Source organism: Apium graveolens, chromosome 5 (genome assembly GCF_009905375.1).
Source record: "Apium graveolens cultivar Ventura chromosome 5, ASM990537v1, whole genome shotgun sequence".
Taxonomy (NCBI): domain Eukaryota; kingdom Viridiplantae; phylum Streptophyta; class Magnoliopsida; order Apiales; family Apiaceae; genus Apium; species Apium graveolens.
Window position 1 is genome coordinate 256,076,018 of NC_133651.1, and position 18,624 is coordinate 256,094,641.

The 18,624-nt window shown below is 37.8% G+C and overlaps 1 protein-coding gene across 2 annotated transcripts; it reads right to left on the minus strand.

Moving 5' to 3' along the window:
- Positions 1-1,400: 1,400 nt before the first annotated feature.
- Positions 1,401-17,708, minus strand: LOC141725083 (nucleobase-ascorbate transporter 6-like). 2 transcript variants are annotated; one of them, XM_074527467.1, is made up of 16 exons: positions 17,367-17,708; positions 17,252-17,266; positions 17,008-17,149; positions 16,626-16,723; positions 16,265-16,441; positions 16,098-16,198; positions 4,185-4,260; positions 4,019-4,078; positions 3,704-3,888; positions 3,394-3,490; positions 2,974-3,060; positions 2,575-2,633; positions 2,402-2,493; positions 2,225-2,302; positions 1,977-2,137; positions 1,401-1,894 (listed from the first exon to the last, which is right to left on the minus strand). In XM_074527467.1, exons 3-16 carry the CDS (start codon positions 17,117-17,119, stop codon positions 1,676-1,678), a joined length of 1,602 nt encoding a protein of 533 aa, XP_074383568.1. In that variant the 5' UTR covers positions 17,120-17,149; positions 17,252-17,266; positions 17,367-17,708; the 3' UTR covers positions 1,401-1,675. The 2 variants fall into 2 exon arrangements, with proteins under 2 accessions (XP_074383568.1, XP_074383567.1); XM_074527466.1 differs by having other exon boundaries at positions 17,252-17,708.
- Positions 17,709-18,624: the final 916 nt, after the last annotated feature.

Here is an 18,624-nt window from a genome sequence, read left to right on the forward strand (position 1 = left end):
AATAATCCACTTTTTCCATCCAACAAGTGAACGTTGGTTTATCAAATCATGTACAAACCAACATGACCACAACTAAAATGAGTAGAGTACAATAGGTAAATTCAGAGTTGTACACCACAAATATATAAGCATATGGTGCACACGACATACAGAAAAACCAACAGATCATAATCTTAATTATACGAAGCAATTTAACCGAATCCTGAAAAATTCTGAATCGTTAGAAAAAGAAAACTTCTTTAAGATTGTTGTCAATCTTGTATGATATAGACGTTATTATATATATTGAATATATAACTAATTCACAAAATCATTGTTAATTCTTAAATCACATAAAGATATAAGAATTAACCATTAAATTAGGAGAAGGGTTTGAGAAAATAAACAGAGATTTTATTTAATCTCGAGTCCAGAAAACTGTCTCCTTAAAGCAGTTTCACCCCACACCATCCGTGCTTAGCGACCTGCTTCCCAGGATAAAACGAGATACTAGTATAATCGATAACTCGAAAATACTCTCAGCGAACTTGAACCGAGCCCGAGAACTATCACCGGGATATTTGAAAAATTTAAGACTGAAGAGACCTAGAATTAAAGAGGCGACTCTTATTTTCTCGATTTAATAAAACCGGTGCCCTGATACTCCACTTATAAAGAGAGGCTTGAAAATGACTTTTCTTCTTTTCGATGTGGTACAGGGTATTTATAAGAAAAATTAAGGAATAGGTTTGTACTACTCTCGATGTGGTACAAAACCCACTTTTCACATTAAAGGTCACACTTTGGAATATCAGTTCTCCTTTAGCTTTTACTCATTTTGAGTGTGTAAATATGCGTTGGAATGCCCTCGTAGAGGAGAATACATTTCAATAAATACACACCACTTACACATAATGTGTTTCACTCATATAGAGTTTCAAAATGATTCAACACTTAGTCTAAAATACTAAGTTTGTCCAACATTAATCACGAATCAAATAGAGAAGCCTAAGCAGGAGGCATACGCAAGAGCAATATATATATCAATTATATACTATCAAATACTGGTTTTGTCATATTTCTAACAACCTAATCCCTAAACACGGTCATAACCGTGTAAACTAATTCATATTGCAACACAAAAGATACATAAAACAAAATGGATTTTATAGCTCATAATTAATAAGAAATTACCTGTTATTTTTCGGAAGAGAGGTCAAATAATTAGTTGGCTGAGAGGGTAAAGAGAGATTAACACTTGCAGCGGATGGATACACTCAATAGTTCGATAGATATATATAGAAGATAGGGAAGATAAAGTAGTAAATTTTAATGATAACCAAAATATTGCGCGAATATCGGATGGATAAACAAGAACGATCAATGGATATACGCGGGAGATAGATTATAAGAATGATTCAGGGAAGAATTTGAGTACGACTCGTCAGCTGATTTTAGCTCTCGTCCGGATAATTTTGATTTATCCAGCCCAAAAAAAAAATTACTCAAATGAGCTGAAAGTGACCGGTGTAGTAAAAGCCCCATTCAGATCTCATTCCTAAATAAACAAATGGGCCCTGAGTTCTTTACAACAGAAAGTGTAATACAATGACACAAAGTAATCTTATTAAGGCGTGTAATACTCAAAGGAGCGCGCTAATAACTTGGTCAAGCAACAATCCAAAACTTCGCCATGTTACACGGAAGGGAAAAAATTGTTGAGATTGAAGGGCAGGGAATAGAACTCTTCACTCCTGCTATCTGTCTTGAATGCCCTGAACTTGTCCCACCATTGCATACCCCTGTCCTTTCTAGTAGCATTGTCTTTTCGATGAAGCGTGACATCGAGGAACACAGCCAGAACCCCAGCAACAAATGCTTTCGACGAGAATGGGACATTGATCATATCGTTAAACTACACACAGTATATCAAGAATGTAAAAAAGAGGAGGAAAGAAGATAATTAAGGATTATAAAATAGATAAGGCATTGCTTACCCATCTAGCATTAGTATGGACAGGACCATAACCCTTTACTACCAAATGCTCGTTAAAATACTGTGGAATCGATAATCCCATGAAAATTGAGAAGCCTAAGATGAACTTTGTTCTAAAGCTATTCAAATTGCAAAACTGAAGGAAACTTAGGCCTCCTGAACCTAAAGTATGCACAGATGTTAGCAATATGAATATTCTATATGTTTGCTGCTAGGGAAGGAGAGAACACGAGTTCTGTAAGAACTCACCCACGTAAGCAAAGAAAAGAACATACAGAGCTGCAATGATTGGTGCCGGAATTGAGGCAAAGACAGCCCCAAATTTTGCTGGATATTTAGGCGTATGCAAATCATTGTCAACAGAGATACAGAATTTTATCACTTTGAGATAGTTGAGTGAGTGCATTACGATAGTATGTAAATTACCTAGTATCGAAAAGAATAGCATGAATCCAGCAGAAATTTGTACAACCCTTCGACTGCCGGCACGTGTCAACGCTAGCAAACCAGCATTTTCACTATAATATGGCAGAAGTCAGATTTCAGTCGTAAACTTTTTCGAACAATGATTCAGTAAACTCAAGCTTTTTAAATCTTACATAGATACCGATGAGCCGTTTCCAGTTCCAAATAGTCCAGAGAGCAATATACCCACTCCCTAGTGTACAGACAAACAAAATTAAGTGTAGAAGGTTGCTGAGGAATTATGATAAGCTCATATTGAAAAACTAGTTTCGCCTTCTTGAAAGAGAAAAAAACATTTTTTTTCCCCAAAAATGATATTGAGCTGATGTTTCATTTGTTGTAAAAAAAAACTGATCCTCACAATGCTTAAATAGATGGCCGTGGTCAAGATTGAGCAGTGTCATGTCATTATTTTTATTAATTTCTGTAACAAATGAGTTTAATTTCCTGCCTTCTCTTCATGTAAAAATGAATTTGATGCAGTGTACAAGAGTCAGGATACAACTTCAGAGTAAAAGATAATCAGATCATACCTGCCAACCAACTCCTCTGCTAAGGACAGAGGGCGGTATAGGGGTAGCACCCGCATACCTTGACACAGCAATGAATGCACCAGTGGACTGTATGAGGAGCACACAAGGTGAGAAACAAGTAAATAACACTCTTTTCTTGGATTAGTAAAACATAGATTAGGGGAAAGCATCAGATAAAGAATGGACCTATTATCAAATACCAAAGCAACATATATAAGTAAAGAGGAACAGGCCTGTATCATATGCATGCTGTATCAATGGCACTTAGCCTTGTAACACATTGTAAGGGCTGTATTCTAGGACTAGATAAGACAGGACATGCAAGAATGTAACTACTTTAAGAAATTTGTCTAAATTTTCTAGTGGGGTTTTTGAGTCCTGCATTTGTTATTGTAGAAGGTAGAGAGCAGAAGTCAAAACCTCTACAAGTGCAACAAATGAAGCAGCCATCATAGCAAAAGCTTCACCAGCATCGAATGTAGGAGCTCCCCATTGGAATGGATATGGAACTCGTATCCTACATGAAATGAAGTGCATTAGAAGAACATGTGGTAACAGTTACCTGAGTTACTGGTCCAACTTGTTATTCCCTCCTTTTGGTAGTTAGCTTCCAAATGCATGAAATCTTAAATAACTTGCACATCTTATTACATATTTCTTATTTTCTGCACAACTCATGAAAAGAAACTAATTGAGGCCTATAATTTCAGAGAAATGAAACAAGCCAAACCATGGAGAAGCACCAATAATTCCAGCACGGTCTGTTCGACAGCTCATTTGGGGTGTTCTTGGCGAGTGCTTGTAAGCTCCACCAACAGTGAGCAGGTGAGCATAAATCCACACAATAATCACCGAGAATATAACAGCAAAGCGGTCAAAGATATGCTTTTCCCCACTCATAAGATGAGGTATATACTGTATATAGGGAAGATTATAAATCAGCTATACGCTGTTAACAGTTCTTCGTAACTAATTACTAAATTCAATTCAGTATCGTTTAATATATCTGTCAAATATGATATCAGTTACACATGATTTATAGTACCTGTGAGAAGATAACTAGAAGGATGAGTTGTGGCAGCCCAATCTCCACACATTTTGAAAGCTAGTCATAAGTTGCAACAATCATAAGCAGAGAGAACAAAGTATACAGTTCTAACTTGCATTTAAGAAATGTTTGTCAAGTTTAATTGCTCATCCCAGATGCTTACCAGCGGAAAACCAAACTCATATAGACCAAACCCTGTTAGAGAGACCAATGGAGCAATGGATAATGGACTCATAAATCTGATCATATAAGTTTACGGCACTTAAAACTGTTAGATAATCTCAAACAGAATGGATATATGACTTATCTTAAACAACACATATTAAGATTGCATGTGTAGATATTTGTTGGTATCATCTGCATATTTACTTTCCTTGGTTAGGAAAATAAAATCCCACCGAAAGTGGATCACTGCTTTCATGCCGATTAGATTGATTTATATGGTATGTGTATATAATGTACCTTTCCCCTGTAATAAAAGTCAGTTCAAATTGTTGGAATAAATATTTAATCTAAATATGATTGCTTACTTTATTATTTATGTGAGTATGTCACTGAATAAATCAGTTGTATATGTACGTGAATGTATGCAGCTGGAATAGGTCATAGAAGTTGAGATTATTTAGGAAAGTAGTGGAGTTAAACCTGGCATGTAGTTCCTGGTTTATAGGTTCAGTTTTTACGTTTAAAAGACATCTCTGTATGTGCTTAGTTTCTTTATCTCTTCAATATTAACCATTCAGAAATAACATTCAAGCTTGTGAGTTTGTATACCTTGTTTACACCCTTTATCTGGTATCAGAGCCTATCATATACAATCAACCTGTGCACCCATGGAAGCCACAAAGGGAAAGGAAAGCTCGTTTGGTTTAAGTTATCAATGCTTAACAAGACAAACTATACAGCGTGGTCACTGAAAATGAAGGTGTTCATTCAAGCCCATGGCGTGTGGGATGCCATAGAGCCCAAAGATCCCAAGGCAGCCATCGAGGAAAAGATAGATAAGCGAGCAATGGCCATAATTTACCGGGGCATTGCTGAGGACTTGTTGCTATCAATTGCAGAAAAGAAAACTTCAAAGGAGGCATGGGAATCAATTAAAACGGTACACTTGGGTGCAGAAAAGGTAAAGAAGGCGAAGGTCCAGACCCTCAAATCAGAGTTTGAGGCCCTCACTATGAAGGATACTGAGCAGCTTGACGATTTCTGTATGAGGCTGAACGGATTGGTAACAAATATCCGCGCATTAGGGGAGAAAGTTGAAGAAGCATATGTGGTCAAGAAAATTCTGCGAGCTATACCCACAAAATTTTTGCAGATAGCTTCAGCCATTGATCAGTTCGGCAATCTGGAGCAGATGTCTGTTGAGGAAACATTGGGCTCTCTTAAGGCCCATGAGGAAAGTTTGTGTGGGAAAACTGAGAGTAGTGAACAACAGCTCATTCTCACTGAAGAAGAATGGGTGAAGAGGGAGAACAAGGATGGTCAGTTACTGCTCACTCGAGATGAGTGGCTAAAGCGAGCAAATAAAGGTAGCTCATGGGGTAGAGACGAAGCCAGGGGAAGAGATTTTTCCAGGGGTGGACGTGATAGAGCCAAGATACGCTGCTTTAACTGCCTTGCTTATGGACATTACGCTGCAGAGTGTCGTAAGTCCAGACGTGAAAAGGAGTGAATACATGAGGCAAACTTGACTCAGGTGAATGATGATGAACCTACCCTTCTATTGGCAAAGTGCCAAACTTTCAAGGAAGAAATGATCCTATTGAATGAAGGAGGAGTGAGCCCAAGACTGGTTAGAGCAGGGCATGAAGAGCAAAGGGGCACTAGCGTGTGGTACCTCGATAATGGGGCCAGTAATCACATGACTGGTCACCGTTCGAAATTCACATATTTGGACGAATGAGTGAAAGGTGAAGTCAAGTTCGGGGACGGATCTGCAGTTGAAATACATGGAAAAGGGTCAATCAGTCTCATGACACAGGATGACAAAGAATGTATTCTTAGGGAGGTATATTTTATTCTAAGTTTATGCAATAATATAATCTCGATTGGGTCAGTTTTCTGAAAATGGCAGTAAAGTAATTATCAAGGGAGATTTTTTGTGGGTGTATAATGAAAAGAATGTCTTGATCATTAAAGTGAAGCGAGCAACTAATGGATTGTACAAGATAATCTTAAAGGATAATAGTGGTATGTGTCTGTTAACAAAGGTGGATGAATTGACCCGGCTGTGGCACTCACGGCTCGGTCATGTGAATTTCAATTCCATGAATCTGATGTCCAAGAACAAAATGGCATATGGTTTGCCAAGTTTCACTCACCCGAAAGATGTCTGTAAAGGATGTTTGAAGTCTAAACAGTCAAGACGCCCATTCCCTTCGCAATCTAATTTTTGTGCTAAGGAACATCTGGAACTCATTCATGGAGACATCTGCGACCCTATATCACCACCAACACGAGCTGGTAATAAATACTTCCTGTTACTTGTTGATGATTTTAGTCGTGCTATGTGGGTTTATATGCTCAGGACAAAGGACGAAGCATTTACACACTTCAAGACATTCAAAGCACAGGTTGAAAAAGAATCTAACCAGGTGATTAAAGTTTTTCGCACAGACAGAGGAGGTGAATTCTGTTCAAACAATTTTACATCTTTCTGTAAAAAGATGGGCATTGTTCGTCATTTTACAGCCTCGTACACTCCACAACAGAATGGAGTTGTGGAGCGACGTAACAGAACTGTGGTTGCTATGGGGAGGAGTCTACTGAAAGAAAGAAATTTGCCTTCATACATGTGGGGAGAAGCAATACGGCATGCAGTCTATTTACTGAATCGTCTTCCAACTCGAGCAGTCGAAGGAGCAACACCATATGAGTCATGGTCAAAAAGGAAGCCACAGGTCGAGTACCTTAGGGTTTTTGGTTGTCTTGCCTATATGAAGGTCCCTAGTGTGAATACAACAAAGCTGGATGACAGAAGCACATGTGTTGTACATCTCGGAAGGGAAGCAGGAACAAAGGCATAACGTTTGTACAATCCTGATACAGGGAGTGTACACATTAGTCGTGATGTTGTTTTTGATGAAGCAAAGGGGTGGAACTGGAGTAATATAACAGAGAATAAACCTCAGGTATCTTCCTCGTTTTCAGTAACAGGGATATTTAGTGAAGAAACTCAGGACGAAGCTATATCAAGTGACAAAGACAGTTCCCAGGTTGAGACCACAGGAGGTGATTCTTTTGTCATCCCACAATCAACTCAAGGGAGTACATCACAGCGAGGTGGTACATTGCTGACACCTCAATCTCGTGAGAGCATCGTGAGCCAAAGATACACAGCTGGTACAGAATATGTGAATGAGGATGCTTATGATGATAGTGAGCCACCTCGACACTACCGGAGTCTTCGGGCCATATACGATGAGACTGAGCAGGTGGAGTTGGATGAGGAATTGGCTGATGAGCTACTATTTGCTGGGGTTGATGAGTCGATGAATTTTGGACAGGCAATGAAGGAAACCTGTTGGAGACAGGCTATGGACTGCGAAATCAATGCAATAGAGAGAAATGGAACATGGAAATTGACAGACTTACCACCAGGGCACAAGGCAATTGCCTTGAAATGGGTATACAAAGTTAAAAAGGACACTGGCGGGAAGGTTTTGAAACATAAGGCGAGACTAGTCGCAAAGGGGTATGTGCAAAAGTATGGGGTTGATTTCGAAGAAGTATTTGCCCAGTAACAAGGATGGAGACGGTGCGGCTTCTTCTAGCATTGACAGCTCAAAATTCATGGGAAGTCCATCATTTGGACGTGAAGTCAGCTTTCTTGAATGGCAAGTTATATGAGGAGGTGTACGTACAACAACCGGAAGGCTATGAGAAGACAGGACAAGAGCGAAAGGTTTACAGGTTATTCAAGGCTTTATATGGTCTTCGGCAAGCTCCTCGAGCTTGGTACAATCAATTGAATAGATGTCTCGAGAAGCTTGGGTTCATCAAGTGTCCACTAGAGCATGCTATGTATACTAAAAGGGAGGGTGACGAGACCTTGATAATAGGTGTGTACGTTGACGACTTGATCATCACAGGTACGAATGTAAACAATATCATTCGATTCAAGGCACAGATGAACAAAGAATTCGAGATGTCTGACTTAGGAAAGTTGTGTTACTATCTCGGTATTGAGGTAAAACAAGGAGAGGGACATATCGAACTAAAGCAGGTGGCTTATACAAAGAAATTTTTAGAAAAGGCTGGCTTGTCAGATTATAACCCAGCTAAATTCCCGATGGAACCAAAGATCCAACTGCACAAAGATGAAAAAGGTGAAGTTGTTAACTCCAAAGACTATAAAAGTATGGTGGGTGGCTTGAGGTATTTAGTACATACGCGCCCTGATATTACATATGCAGTAGGTTTAGTAAGCAGATTCATGGAGAGACCTACTGTGCTTCATCATAATGCAGTGAAAAGAATAATGATGTACGTGAAGGGGACACTAAACTATGGGCTGGTGTATACTCGAGGTAATGGTGACTACATGCTGTCTGGCTTCTCAGATAGTGACCTTGCAGGTGATATTGTGGATAGAAAATCTACAGGTGGTATGGCATTTTATCTTGATGAATCATTGATCACATGGGTATCTCAAAAAACAACGGTGTGTGGCGTTGTCATCTTGCGAAGCTGAGTTCATGGCAGCTACGGCTGCAGCCTGTCAAGGGATATGGCTCCACAGTTTATTGAGTCAGATTATGAATATTAAAGCTGGGCCTGTAGTGCTTTACATTGATAATAGGTCTGCTATTGACCTTGCTAAGAATCCAGTGTTCCATGGGCGTAGCAAACACATAGACGTGCGTTATCATTTCATCCGAGAATGTGTGGAGAAGGGTTCCATAATTATCAAGCATGTGAGTACTGAATTGCAGCGAGCAGATATTCTCACAAAGCCTATGTCGATTGTCAAGTTTGAAAGGATGCGAAAATTGCTGGGCGTCAAGGATCTTAATCATTTTTAGATTAAGGGGGAGTTTGTTGGAATAAATATTTAATCTAAATATGATTGCTTACTTTATTATTTATGTGAGTATGTCACTGAATAAATCAGTTGTATATGTACGTGAATGTATGCAGTTGGAATAGGTCATAGAGGTTGAGATTATTTAGGAAAGTAGTGGAGTTAAACCTGGCATGTAGTTCCTGGTTTATAGGTTCAGTTTTACGTTTAAAAGATATCTCTGTATGTGCTTAGTTTCTTTATCTCTTCAATATTAACCATTCAGAAATAACATTCAAGCTTGTGAGTTTGTAGACCTTGTTTACACCATTTACAAATTCTTTATATTCATCTTTGTTCATTCTTAAGATGGCATCAGAGCAAGTTATTTAACAAGATCAATTTTCTTGAAGGCTTAACTCAAGAATGGAAGAAACAGATACAAACAGCCAAACTAAACCCCCATCCAAAAAATCAATCGCCTCATCCTTCGGTATGGACACATCAAACCCATACTTTGTTCATCATTCAGATTAGCCTGGTCATATGCTTGTTCCAATCAAATTGGATTGTCCTAATTATCCATCATGGAGCAAATTAATGGTTCATGCTCTTACAGCCAAGAACAAAGTTGGCTTATTGACGGATCTATTGAACAACCTTCAAAGGTAGAACAACCTGCAGAATATGCTTTGTGGAATCAGTGTAATAGTATGATTTTATCATGGCTCACTCATTCAGTAGAACCTATCTGGCCAAAGAAGTTATTCACGCCAAATCTGCTTATCAAGTGTGGGAAGATTTCAAGCATCAATTTTCAAAGAAAAATGCACCAGCAATTTATCAAATTCAGAAATCACCGGCATCTCTTTCACAAGAAACCATGAATGTATCAGCTTATTTCACAAAACTCAAAGGCCTTTGGGTTGAATTGACACTTTTCGAACTCCACCAACATGCAACCAAATGAAAGTTCATAATGAGCAGAAAGAAGAAGATAAAATGATGCAATTTCTTATGGGTCTCAACGACACCTACAATATTGTACGTTTCAACATTCTCATGATGTCACCATTACTTAATGTACGTCAAGCCTATTCCCTTGCCTTTCAAGATGAAACACAACGATAAATGACTTCGGAGTCATTCAAAAAATTTTCCATTCAAACAAATTCAAGAACAAACAATGTGAGCACTATAACAGGGAAGGCCATACTATTGAAAATTGTCGAACTTTAAAATTTCATTGCAAACATTGTGATAGAAAAGGTCATACTGAAGATAGGTGCAAGTTCAAAAATGGTATGTGGACTCCCAACAATAACACTGGAAATCAAAATAGTCGGTATAACCAATCACACAAGCAACATGGGTCTCAAAGGAATACACTTAACTCTTTTCATACTGCCAATACAATTGATTCTTCTAACTCCGCACATGGAGTTCGTCAACAAGATAGTGGTGCAACTACACAAGTTTCCAATTTACTGAATCCTCTGAATGGACTCTCATCAGACCAACTTCAACAACTTGCCAACACTCTATCAATGATGGCTTCAAATGACAAATCTGGTAATAACAATGCTTTTGAAAATGCAGCAGGTTCGTCTCTTTTTATGAATCCATCAATTAATTCTGTATTTACCATGCCTTGGATTTTAGATAGCGGAGCTACCGATCATATCACTTCTGATTCTACATATTTTACTCAAACAAAATCATCATCAATACCTGTTGTTAATTTACCGACAGGGTCATCAGCTTCTATTACTTCAATTAGAAATATACCCTTCAGTTCAGATATTAATTTGAAAGATGTCTTATGTGTACCATCTTTCTACTTGAATTTATTATCAGTAAGGAAATTGACAACAACTCTAAACTGTTGTGCAACTTTTTTTCCAACTTTTTGTATTTTACATGACTTGGTTACGAAGAAGATGATTGGCTCGGGTAAATAATATGGCGGTCTTTATTACATGTCACCTATAAAAACTCCCCTGGTTCATCAAGTTTCCCAACCATCAAACCTGGGGCATATGCGTCTGGGACACCCATCAGCATCTCGTTTGAAGCTTGCAACTTCTTTATTGCCTTGTAATAACATTTCTCTTGAAAATAATTGCACTATTTGCCCACTTGCTAAACAAACTAGACTGCCATTTTCTTTAAGTTCTATATCAACTCAATACCTATTTGATTTATTACATTGTGATATTTGAGGGCTGTACAAAATTTCTACACATTCAGGTGCTCGTTTTTTCTCACAATTTTCGATGATTTTACAAGGTGCACATGGGTGAATCTCATGAAAAATAAATCTGACACCCAAAATATTTTACAATTTTTTTATCATATTTGCTCATACTAAGTTTCGTACACGTGTTAAAGCCGTAAGGGTTGATAATGGTTCAGAATTTTTGTCTATGAGAAATTTTTTCAAACACCATGACATTGAATATCACCATACCTGTGTCTACACCCCACAACAAAATGGGGTACTAGAACGCAAACATCGACATATTCTCATTGTTGCACGAGCATTACTTTTTCAATCCAAATTGCCATTATTTTTTTGGGGTGAATGTGTATTGACAGCTGTATACCTTATTAATAGATTGCCATCGCCATTATTATCAAAAAAACACCATACGAGTTATTGAAAAATAAACCACCAAAGCTGGATCACTTGAGGGTATTCGGTTGTTTATGTTATGCAATTGTTGTTCATCAGACTCAAAAGTTTGACCCACGTGCCAAAAGTTGTATTTCTGTTGGGTATCCTTTCGGTCAAAAGGGATATAAACTTTATGATTTGGAAACCCATAATTTTTTTGTGAGTCGGGATGTTAAATTTCATGAAACCACTTTTCCTATGATTTCTAAACTATCTCAGCTAGATTCTATTTTGCCCAACCCTTCATATAACATCACAGACAGTTAGCATTTAAATCTACCATCAATCACAACAGAACCTATAATGTCATCTCATGATGATGATATAACTGAAAGAGTAGATGCTATTGAGCATACATCTTCAAGTCAAAACTCTGAACAAATTGAATGACCTAACACAGAACAACCTACCTCTTTATATCAAAATGACCAAATTTCACTATATCTAGTTCCTCCACACCTCAGGTTCTTCCAACACGACAAGTCACTCGACATAAAAATCCTCCAGCATGGCACAAAGACTACATATTGTTTGTCAATCATTCTTCATCACCACCAAGTTCAACATCAGGTACTCGATATCCTCTTTCTAAATTTCTCTCATACTCTCGTATATCACCTGTACATCGTTCCTTTCTAGCTAACATTACAGGTCATATATAACTAAAATCATTTTCCCAATCTATTCTTGATCCGCACTGGAGACAGGCCATGAATACAGAATTGGAGGCTTTACAAAAAAATAACACATGGACTTTAGTTCAACTCCCTGATGAACATAAACCTGTTGGTTGTAGGTGGGTTTATAAAATAAAATATAAATCAGACGGCACGATTGAGCGCTACAAGGCACACCTTTTGCTAAAGGATACAATCAAATTGAAGGAGTGGATTACCAAGAAACATTTTCTCCAACAACAAAACTTACTACCCTCCGTTGTCTTCTCATTGTTGCTGCTGCTCGAAATTGGTTTATTCATCAATTAGATGTCCAAAATGCATTTCTCCACGGTAACTTACAAGAAACAGTTTATATGGAACTTCCACCGGGCCTTCGACGACAGGGGGAGAATATTGTATGTCGTCTCAACAAATCAATATGTGGACTTAAACAATCATCAAGAACTTGGTTTTCTACTTTTTCAACAGCCATTCAAAAAGCAGGTTATCAACAGTCTAAGGCTAATTATTCTCTTTTTACCAAGGTCCAAGGTAACTCATTTACAGCGATCCTTATTTATGTAGATGATATACTCCTTACGGGAAATGATCTTCAAGCAATAGAACAACTAAAAAAATTTATGTTGAAACGCTTCCGCATTAAAGATCTTGGAGACCTTAAATATTTTTTGGGCATTGAATTATCTCGTTCCATGGAAGGTATTTTCATGTCACAAAGAAAATACGCATTGGATATATTACAAAATGTTGGACTTTCAGGTGTGCGTCCAGATACGTTTCCAATGGAACAACACCCGAAACTCACTCCCACGGATGGAACATTGTTAAATGATCCAACTAAATATAGGAGACTAATTGACAGGCTCATTTATCTTACGGTTACAAGGCCCGACATAGTATTTTCAGTTAGAACATTAAGTCAGATCATGCATGAGCCTCAAAAACCTCATTGGGATGCTGCTATAAGGGTTCTTAAATATGTGAAAGGCACTCCAGGTCAAGTGCTGTTCTTTTCTTCAAAAAATGATCTCTCATTAAAAGCCTTGTGTGACTCAGACTGGGGAGGTTGTCGTGCCACAAGAAGATCGGTTACAAGATATTGTGTATTTCTTGAAAACTCGCTCATCACATGAAAATCTAAGAAACAAACAAATGTTTCTAGATCCCCAGCAGAAGCCGAATATCGAGCAATGGCTAATGCTTGTTTGAAGCTCACTTGGTTACGCTATATATTACATGATTTAAGAGTTCCACAAATAAAACCGACACCGTTATTTTGTGATAACCAAGCTGTTTTACATATCGCATTAAATTCGGTTTTTCATGAGCGTACAAAACACATCAAAATAGACTGTCATATAGTCAGAGAGAAACTACAAGGTGGAATGATCAGTCCTTCATATGTACGAACATATTTTCAATTAGCAGATGTATTTACAAAAGCGTTGGGAAGAGATGAGTTTATGACACTACGTAACAAGTTGGGTGTTCATGATATTCACTCTCCAACTTGAGGGGGAGTATTAAGATTGGCTGTGTAGATATCTGTTAGTATCATCTGCATATTTACTTTCCTTGATTAGGATAATAAAATCCCACTGAAAGTGGATCACTGCTTTCATGCCTCAGACAGTGTTTAGATTGATTTATATGGTGTGTATATAATGTACCTTTCTCCTGTAATAAAAGTCACTGCAAATTCTTTCTTTATATTCATCTTTGTTCATTCTTAAGAACAAAAAGTTGATTATTTTTTTTTTTTATATCTTCATTACCTAAATATAATGACATAGGATACAAGAATATGTTATTAAGAAAAAAAATGAGGGTGTTCGGTTATCTCAAGGAGCGAGCGAGTAAACGTATCCAAGGGTGGTACAAGAAGCCAATCTCCAGAGCAGGAAAAACACTTCTCATTAAAAATGTGGCTCAAGCAATACCTGCATATACTATGTCTAGTTTCCTGATGCCTCAGTCTTTGTGCAAAGATTTAGAGATCATGTTCAATAAATATTGGTGGCGTTCGAGTTCTTCTGATGGCAAGGGTTTGAACTGGCTAGCGTGGGATGGTATGGCTATGCCAAAAATTAAAGGTGGTTTGGGATTTAGGAATTTATATGGTTTCAATATTGCACTTTTGAGCAAACAATGTTGGAACTTTGTGCATAATCCATATTCCTTGGTTTCGAGAGTTTTCAAAGCGAGATACTATCCAAATACACATATTTTTGATGCTCAGAAGGGGCGTAATCCGAGTTTTATTTGGCAAAGTCTTTTGACAGCGACACACTCACTCAATCAGGGATTCAGGTGGGTGGTTGGTAATGGTGAGGACATATGTGCAACTAAAGATCAGTGGCTTCGAGGGAAAAGAAATTTTCGTGTTGAAAACGATCATCGATATGTAGGTAGGAAGGAAAGAGTATCGGATTACATCATTTCGGGTACAAGGAGTTGGAATGTCCCAATGGTTCGTGAGAATTTTCTCCCGGCCCTGATGATGCAAAGGCTATTCGCTCAGTTCCTCTCCCTCCACGTGAAGCGCAGGGTCGAGTTGTATGGGATGACTCTTCTACGGGGGTGTATACATCTAAGGCTGGTTATAGATTTTGGTATAATCAGAATTACAACACATATACTCTCACTTAATGTCATGGTTGGAAGAAGATTTGGTCGCCACTTATTCCTCATAAGGTAAAAATCTTTATTTGGAGATTCTGTCAGAACACTATCCGGTTCGCTCGAGACTTAGCTCAAAAGGAATGCATTTGTCTGTAACATGTCCCATGTGTAACGAAGACATCGAGCATCTCCTGCATATTTTTTTCGATTGTCAATTTGCCAGTCAGTATTGGAACTATACGGGTTTGATGTATGATATGAGTTTGGTAGAGAGTGCTCTAGAGTGGCTCCTGTACATGTTGTCTCAGGCCAAGGATGAGGAGATTACAAAAATTTGTATTATTCTTTGGGGTATCTGGGGGTAGAGGAACAAAAAGGTCTGGTAAGGAAAGACTATTAGTGTTGAAGTAGCTATGGTTAACAGTTTTAATCAAATAGAGGAATGGAAACGTGAATGGGTCAGGAATAAGAGCAGGGTTCAGGATTGTCAAAATCAAGTTCAAAGATTGAAGCACAAGTGGAAACCTCCTGATCCAGGGATTCTGTAAGTTAATGTGGATGCTTCGTTTTGATCAGCTTTGGAACCATTCACAGTTGGTATGGTGCTCAGGGACCATGAAGGGAAGTTTTTAGCTGGGAGGTGCAAGTGCTTTGAAGCTGCAGCATCAGTTCTGGAAGCCGAAGCCATTGCAACGCGCGAAGCTCTTTCTTGGATTAAAATGAAAAAGCTGGATGACCAGAAGGTGGAACTTGAGACTGATTCGATACTTGTTGTGTATGGTATAAGGAAGAGAACGGAGAATCTGTTGGAGGTGGGTGAAGTTTTTAATCAGTGTAATATACTCCTTCAAGAGTGACTATATACTTCCATTTATTTTGTTAGGAGTCAAGCTAATAGAGTAGCTCATGAAATTGCTAGGTTGCCCTGTTTAGTAAATTGCCATATTGATTTATCGTCTCTCCCTGTTTGTTTGGCAGAGACTGTTCTGAGGGATTATAAGTTTTAATGAGAATTTTGCTTTATTTCAAAAAAAAAGAAGAAAAAAAAACGAAAAGAGTACGTTAATATGTCATGGAACAGTATCAATTAACCTGATCACATTACGCCAAAGACCGCTAAAGCCAAGAACAATTTGAAGTGTAGAAGCAACAATAAGAGCACCCTGCGTCCCTCGCATAATTTTCTCAAATTTCTGCATTCAAACATTCGAATATCAGTAATTTTGATGAAACGAGGAAAGAGGGGCTGAGAAAGATACCTCCTCAGGATCTACAAGGTCGCTGTATCGAGCAGCCAAGACAATTGACAGAGTTGTTGGTACAAATGTATAAGAGGCTCCAATTACAGCAGGTAATCGAGTACCAAACACTGTCTGTGTCAACGTATTCACTCCAGCCACAAAGAGTAGTGTCTGGATCATTTTTGCTTTCTCTTCCTAAAAAGTAAAGCCATGTTCATGTTCACGAGTTTTGATCACATAAATAAGCATACTTTGAAACGACATCTGAATATCATAAGCTTCATTAATCAAAGCACCGTCAAATAATTACCAAATAAAGGCGAAAAAATCGTAAAAGCATGAGTTATTATAATTACTATATATCCATCAAAAGCCTTACATTTCCTCCTCCCATTTGTGGAACCAGAGTAGTGGGAATGAGAACTGTAGTGCCAAGCATCACAAGATAGTGCTGGAACCCAAGTAAGATGGCCTCAGCTGAATAGAGCAACAACACATCATTAAAACTTATAGTATTTGTCAGGCACCAACTCCAAAAATAGAGCAACAATCATCAAACACAATATTAAAAGTTACTTGATGGTTCTTAACATCGATAAATTCCAAAAAAAAAAACATTCATATAGAGGATAAGCCAATATTAAATGGGCAGATAATCTGAGCATAAGAACATGTGCATGTGAATAACATACTGCGAAGTTTTCTACATGTTTAAATTTAAATTAATCAATAAAGGGAAAAAAGAAGAGGGAGGAACTCACGCCAGGGAGGGGGACTAGTGATACAATAAGCAATGCTGGGCAACTGATCCTTCACCGGATGCGGAAGCAGCTCTTCCTGTTTGGGTGGCGGTGCAGCTCCTCCTCCTGCCATGACTTTCCCTGTTTCTCAAAACCTTGTAGACTATAACAGAGAAAGACAAACCACTTAACTTTCTGATCAGAAAACTGTAATAATTCTTGAGTACCAACACAAACTAAAATTATAAAAAAGATTATTGCCAACCTCCCACAAAACTAGCTGAACAATCAAAAGCACAAACACCAAATGTTAAAATGCATATTGCATGTATTTCAAAGGTAGTAGAAGATGTTGGAACTCTATGTATTTAGCAATGTACTTTAGTCGAGTTTCTGCGAAATTTGTATAATGTAACCACTGGTTCGCACACTTTAAAGTTCAAAGAGTTATCCACTATAATTAACTAACTATAAGCTAGACCATTGAAACGATGCCTTTGCTTTCATTCCTACAATAAAAGTCTATAGAAGAATCATTAAAGAGTCATGAAATAATTAAACAATAAGCAACAGATTAGAAAAGCCAAAACCCACTGGAAGTAATATAAATTCAAAGAGAATAAAGACTAAAGAGCTATGGATATATCACTTCATTGCTTAGAAAATTAAGATTATTGGTTCGTATATTGTGGCTGTGGAATGGTGCATATTGTGCAGCATGTTTTGCTCTTCAAACATTAAAGCTTTGAAGCATCAAAAGAGCATCTCGACCCTTTACTTTAAAATCGCATCACTTTTCATTATGTGCAAAATGTTGGAAGAGAAAACTTGTAAACTATTCTTCTTATATTATATTAAATAAAATTAAACAAGGTATGTTATTTTGGCTAATACAAACGGTTTATTGTCGTTTACTTTAAAATTTTATAATAATAACTTTAAAATATGTATACTTCAAAAAAAAGTGTTGATGAAGTAGTGGTTGACTGGTGTCCCTTTACGAGAGATTACCAGTTCTACTCTTGGCATGTACATACATGTGCGATTAAGTATAAGAAAATACTTATACGAAGGATTTTGATGGCATTTATTTATAAGCTATTCAGAAACTAGGAGTCGGGTTTTATGAGGCCTTGGACATTAAATCCTTCCCACTCTACTATAAAATGTTCTGAACATGATTCTTTGGATTGTGGAAACAGGTTTTGTATATATTACTAGCCCAAAAACTATAACTTCTTAAGGCCCAAATGAGTTGTTAGCCCGAGACACGTTCATCTCCTTTCTAGTTGCGTTTGTTTTGTGCTATAGAACCTAGATAGCCATGTTTAACAACGTTGTCATCCTTATCTTCGTTTATATAGTTAAATCATATGATTTGGGAGCGTACAATGGCAACTTATAGGAACTTGAGCAGCTCGTAAGGAATTCGAGATGTGGAAATGGATTGGCCATTGCGGCTTCAAGTAGCACTTGGAGCTGAAAAATGACTTGCCTCTCTCCATTGAAGCACTGCAGCTGGAACTCCTCGAGTTCGTAGGGACTTCAAATGCACCAACACTCTTTTGAACGCCAAGTACGGAGCAAAAGAAAGAATCATTAGTGGAAGGCAGCGATTGGATCAGCAACTAATTTAGC

Bases quoted from the DNA above. Each gene is read 5' to 3' on its own strand.
- LOC141725083 (XM_074527467.1), bottom strand. From the start codon at position 17,119: ATGGCAGGAGGAGGAGCTGCACCGCCACCCAAACAGGAAGAGCTGCTT. The intron at 16,199-16,264 runs GTATCTTTCTCA...GTTTGAATGCAG, and splicing joins ACCTTGTAGATCCTGAGGAG to AAATTTGAGAAAATTATGCG. The intron at 3,061-3,393 runs GTTTTGACTTCT...CTCCTCATACAG, and splicing joins CATTTGTTGCACTTGTAGAG to TCCACTGGTGCATTCATTGC.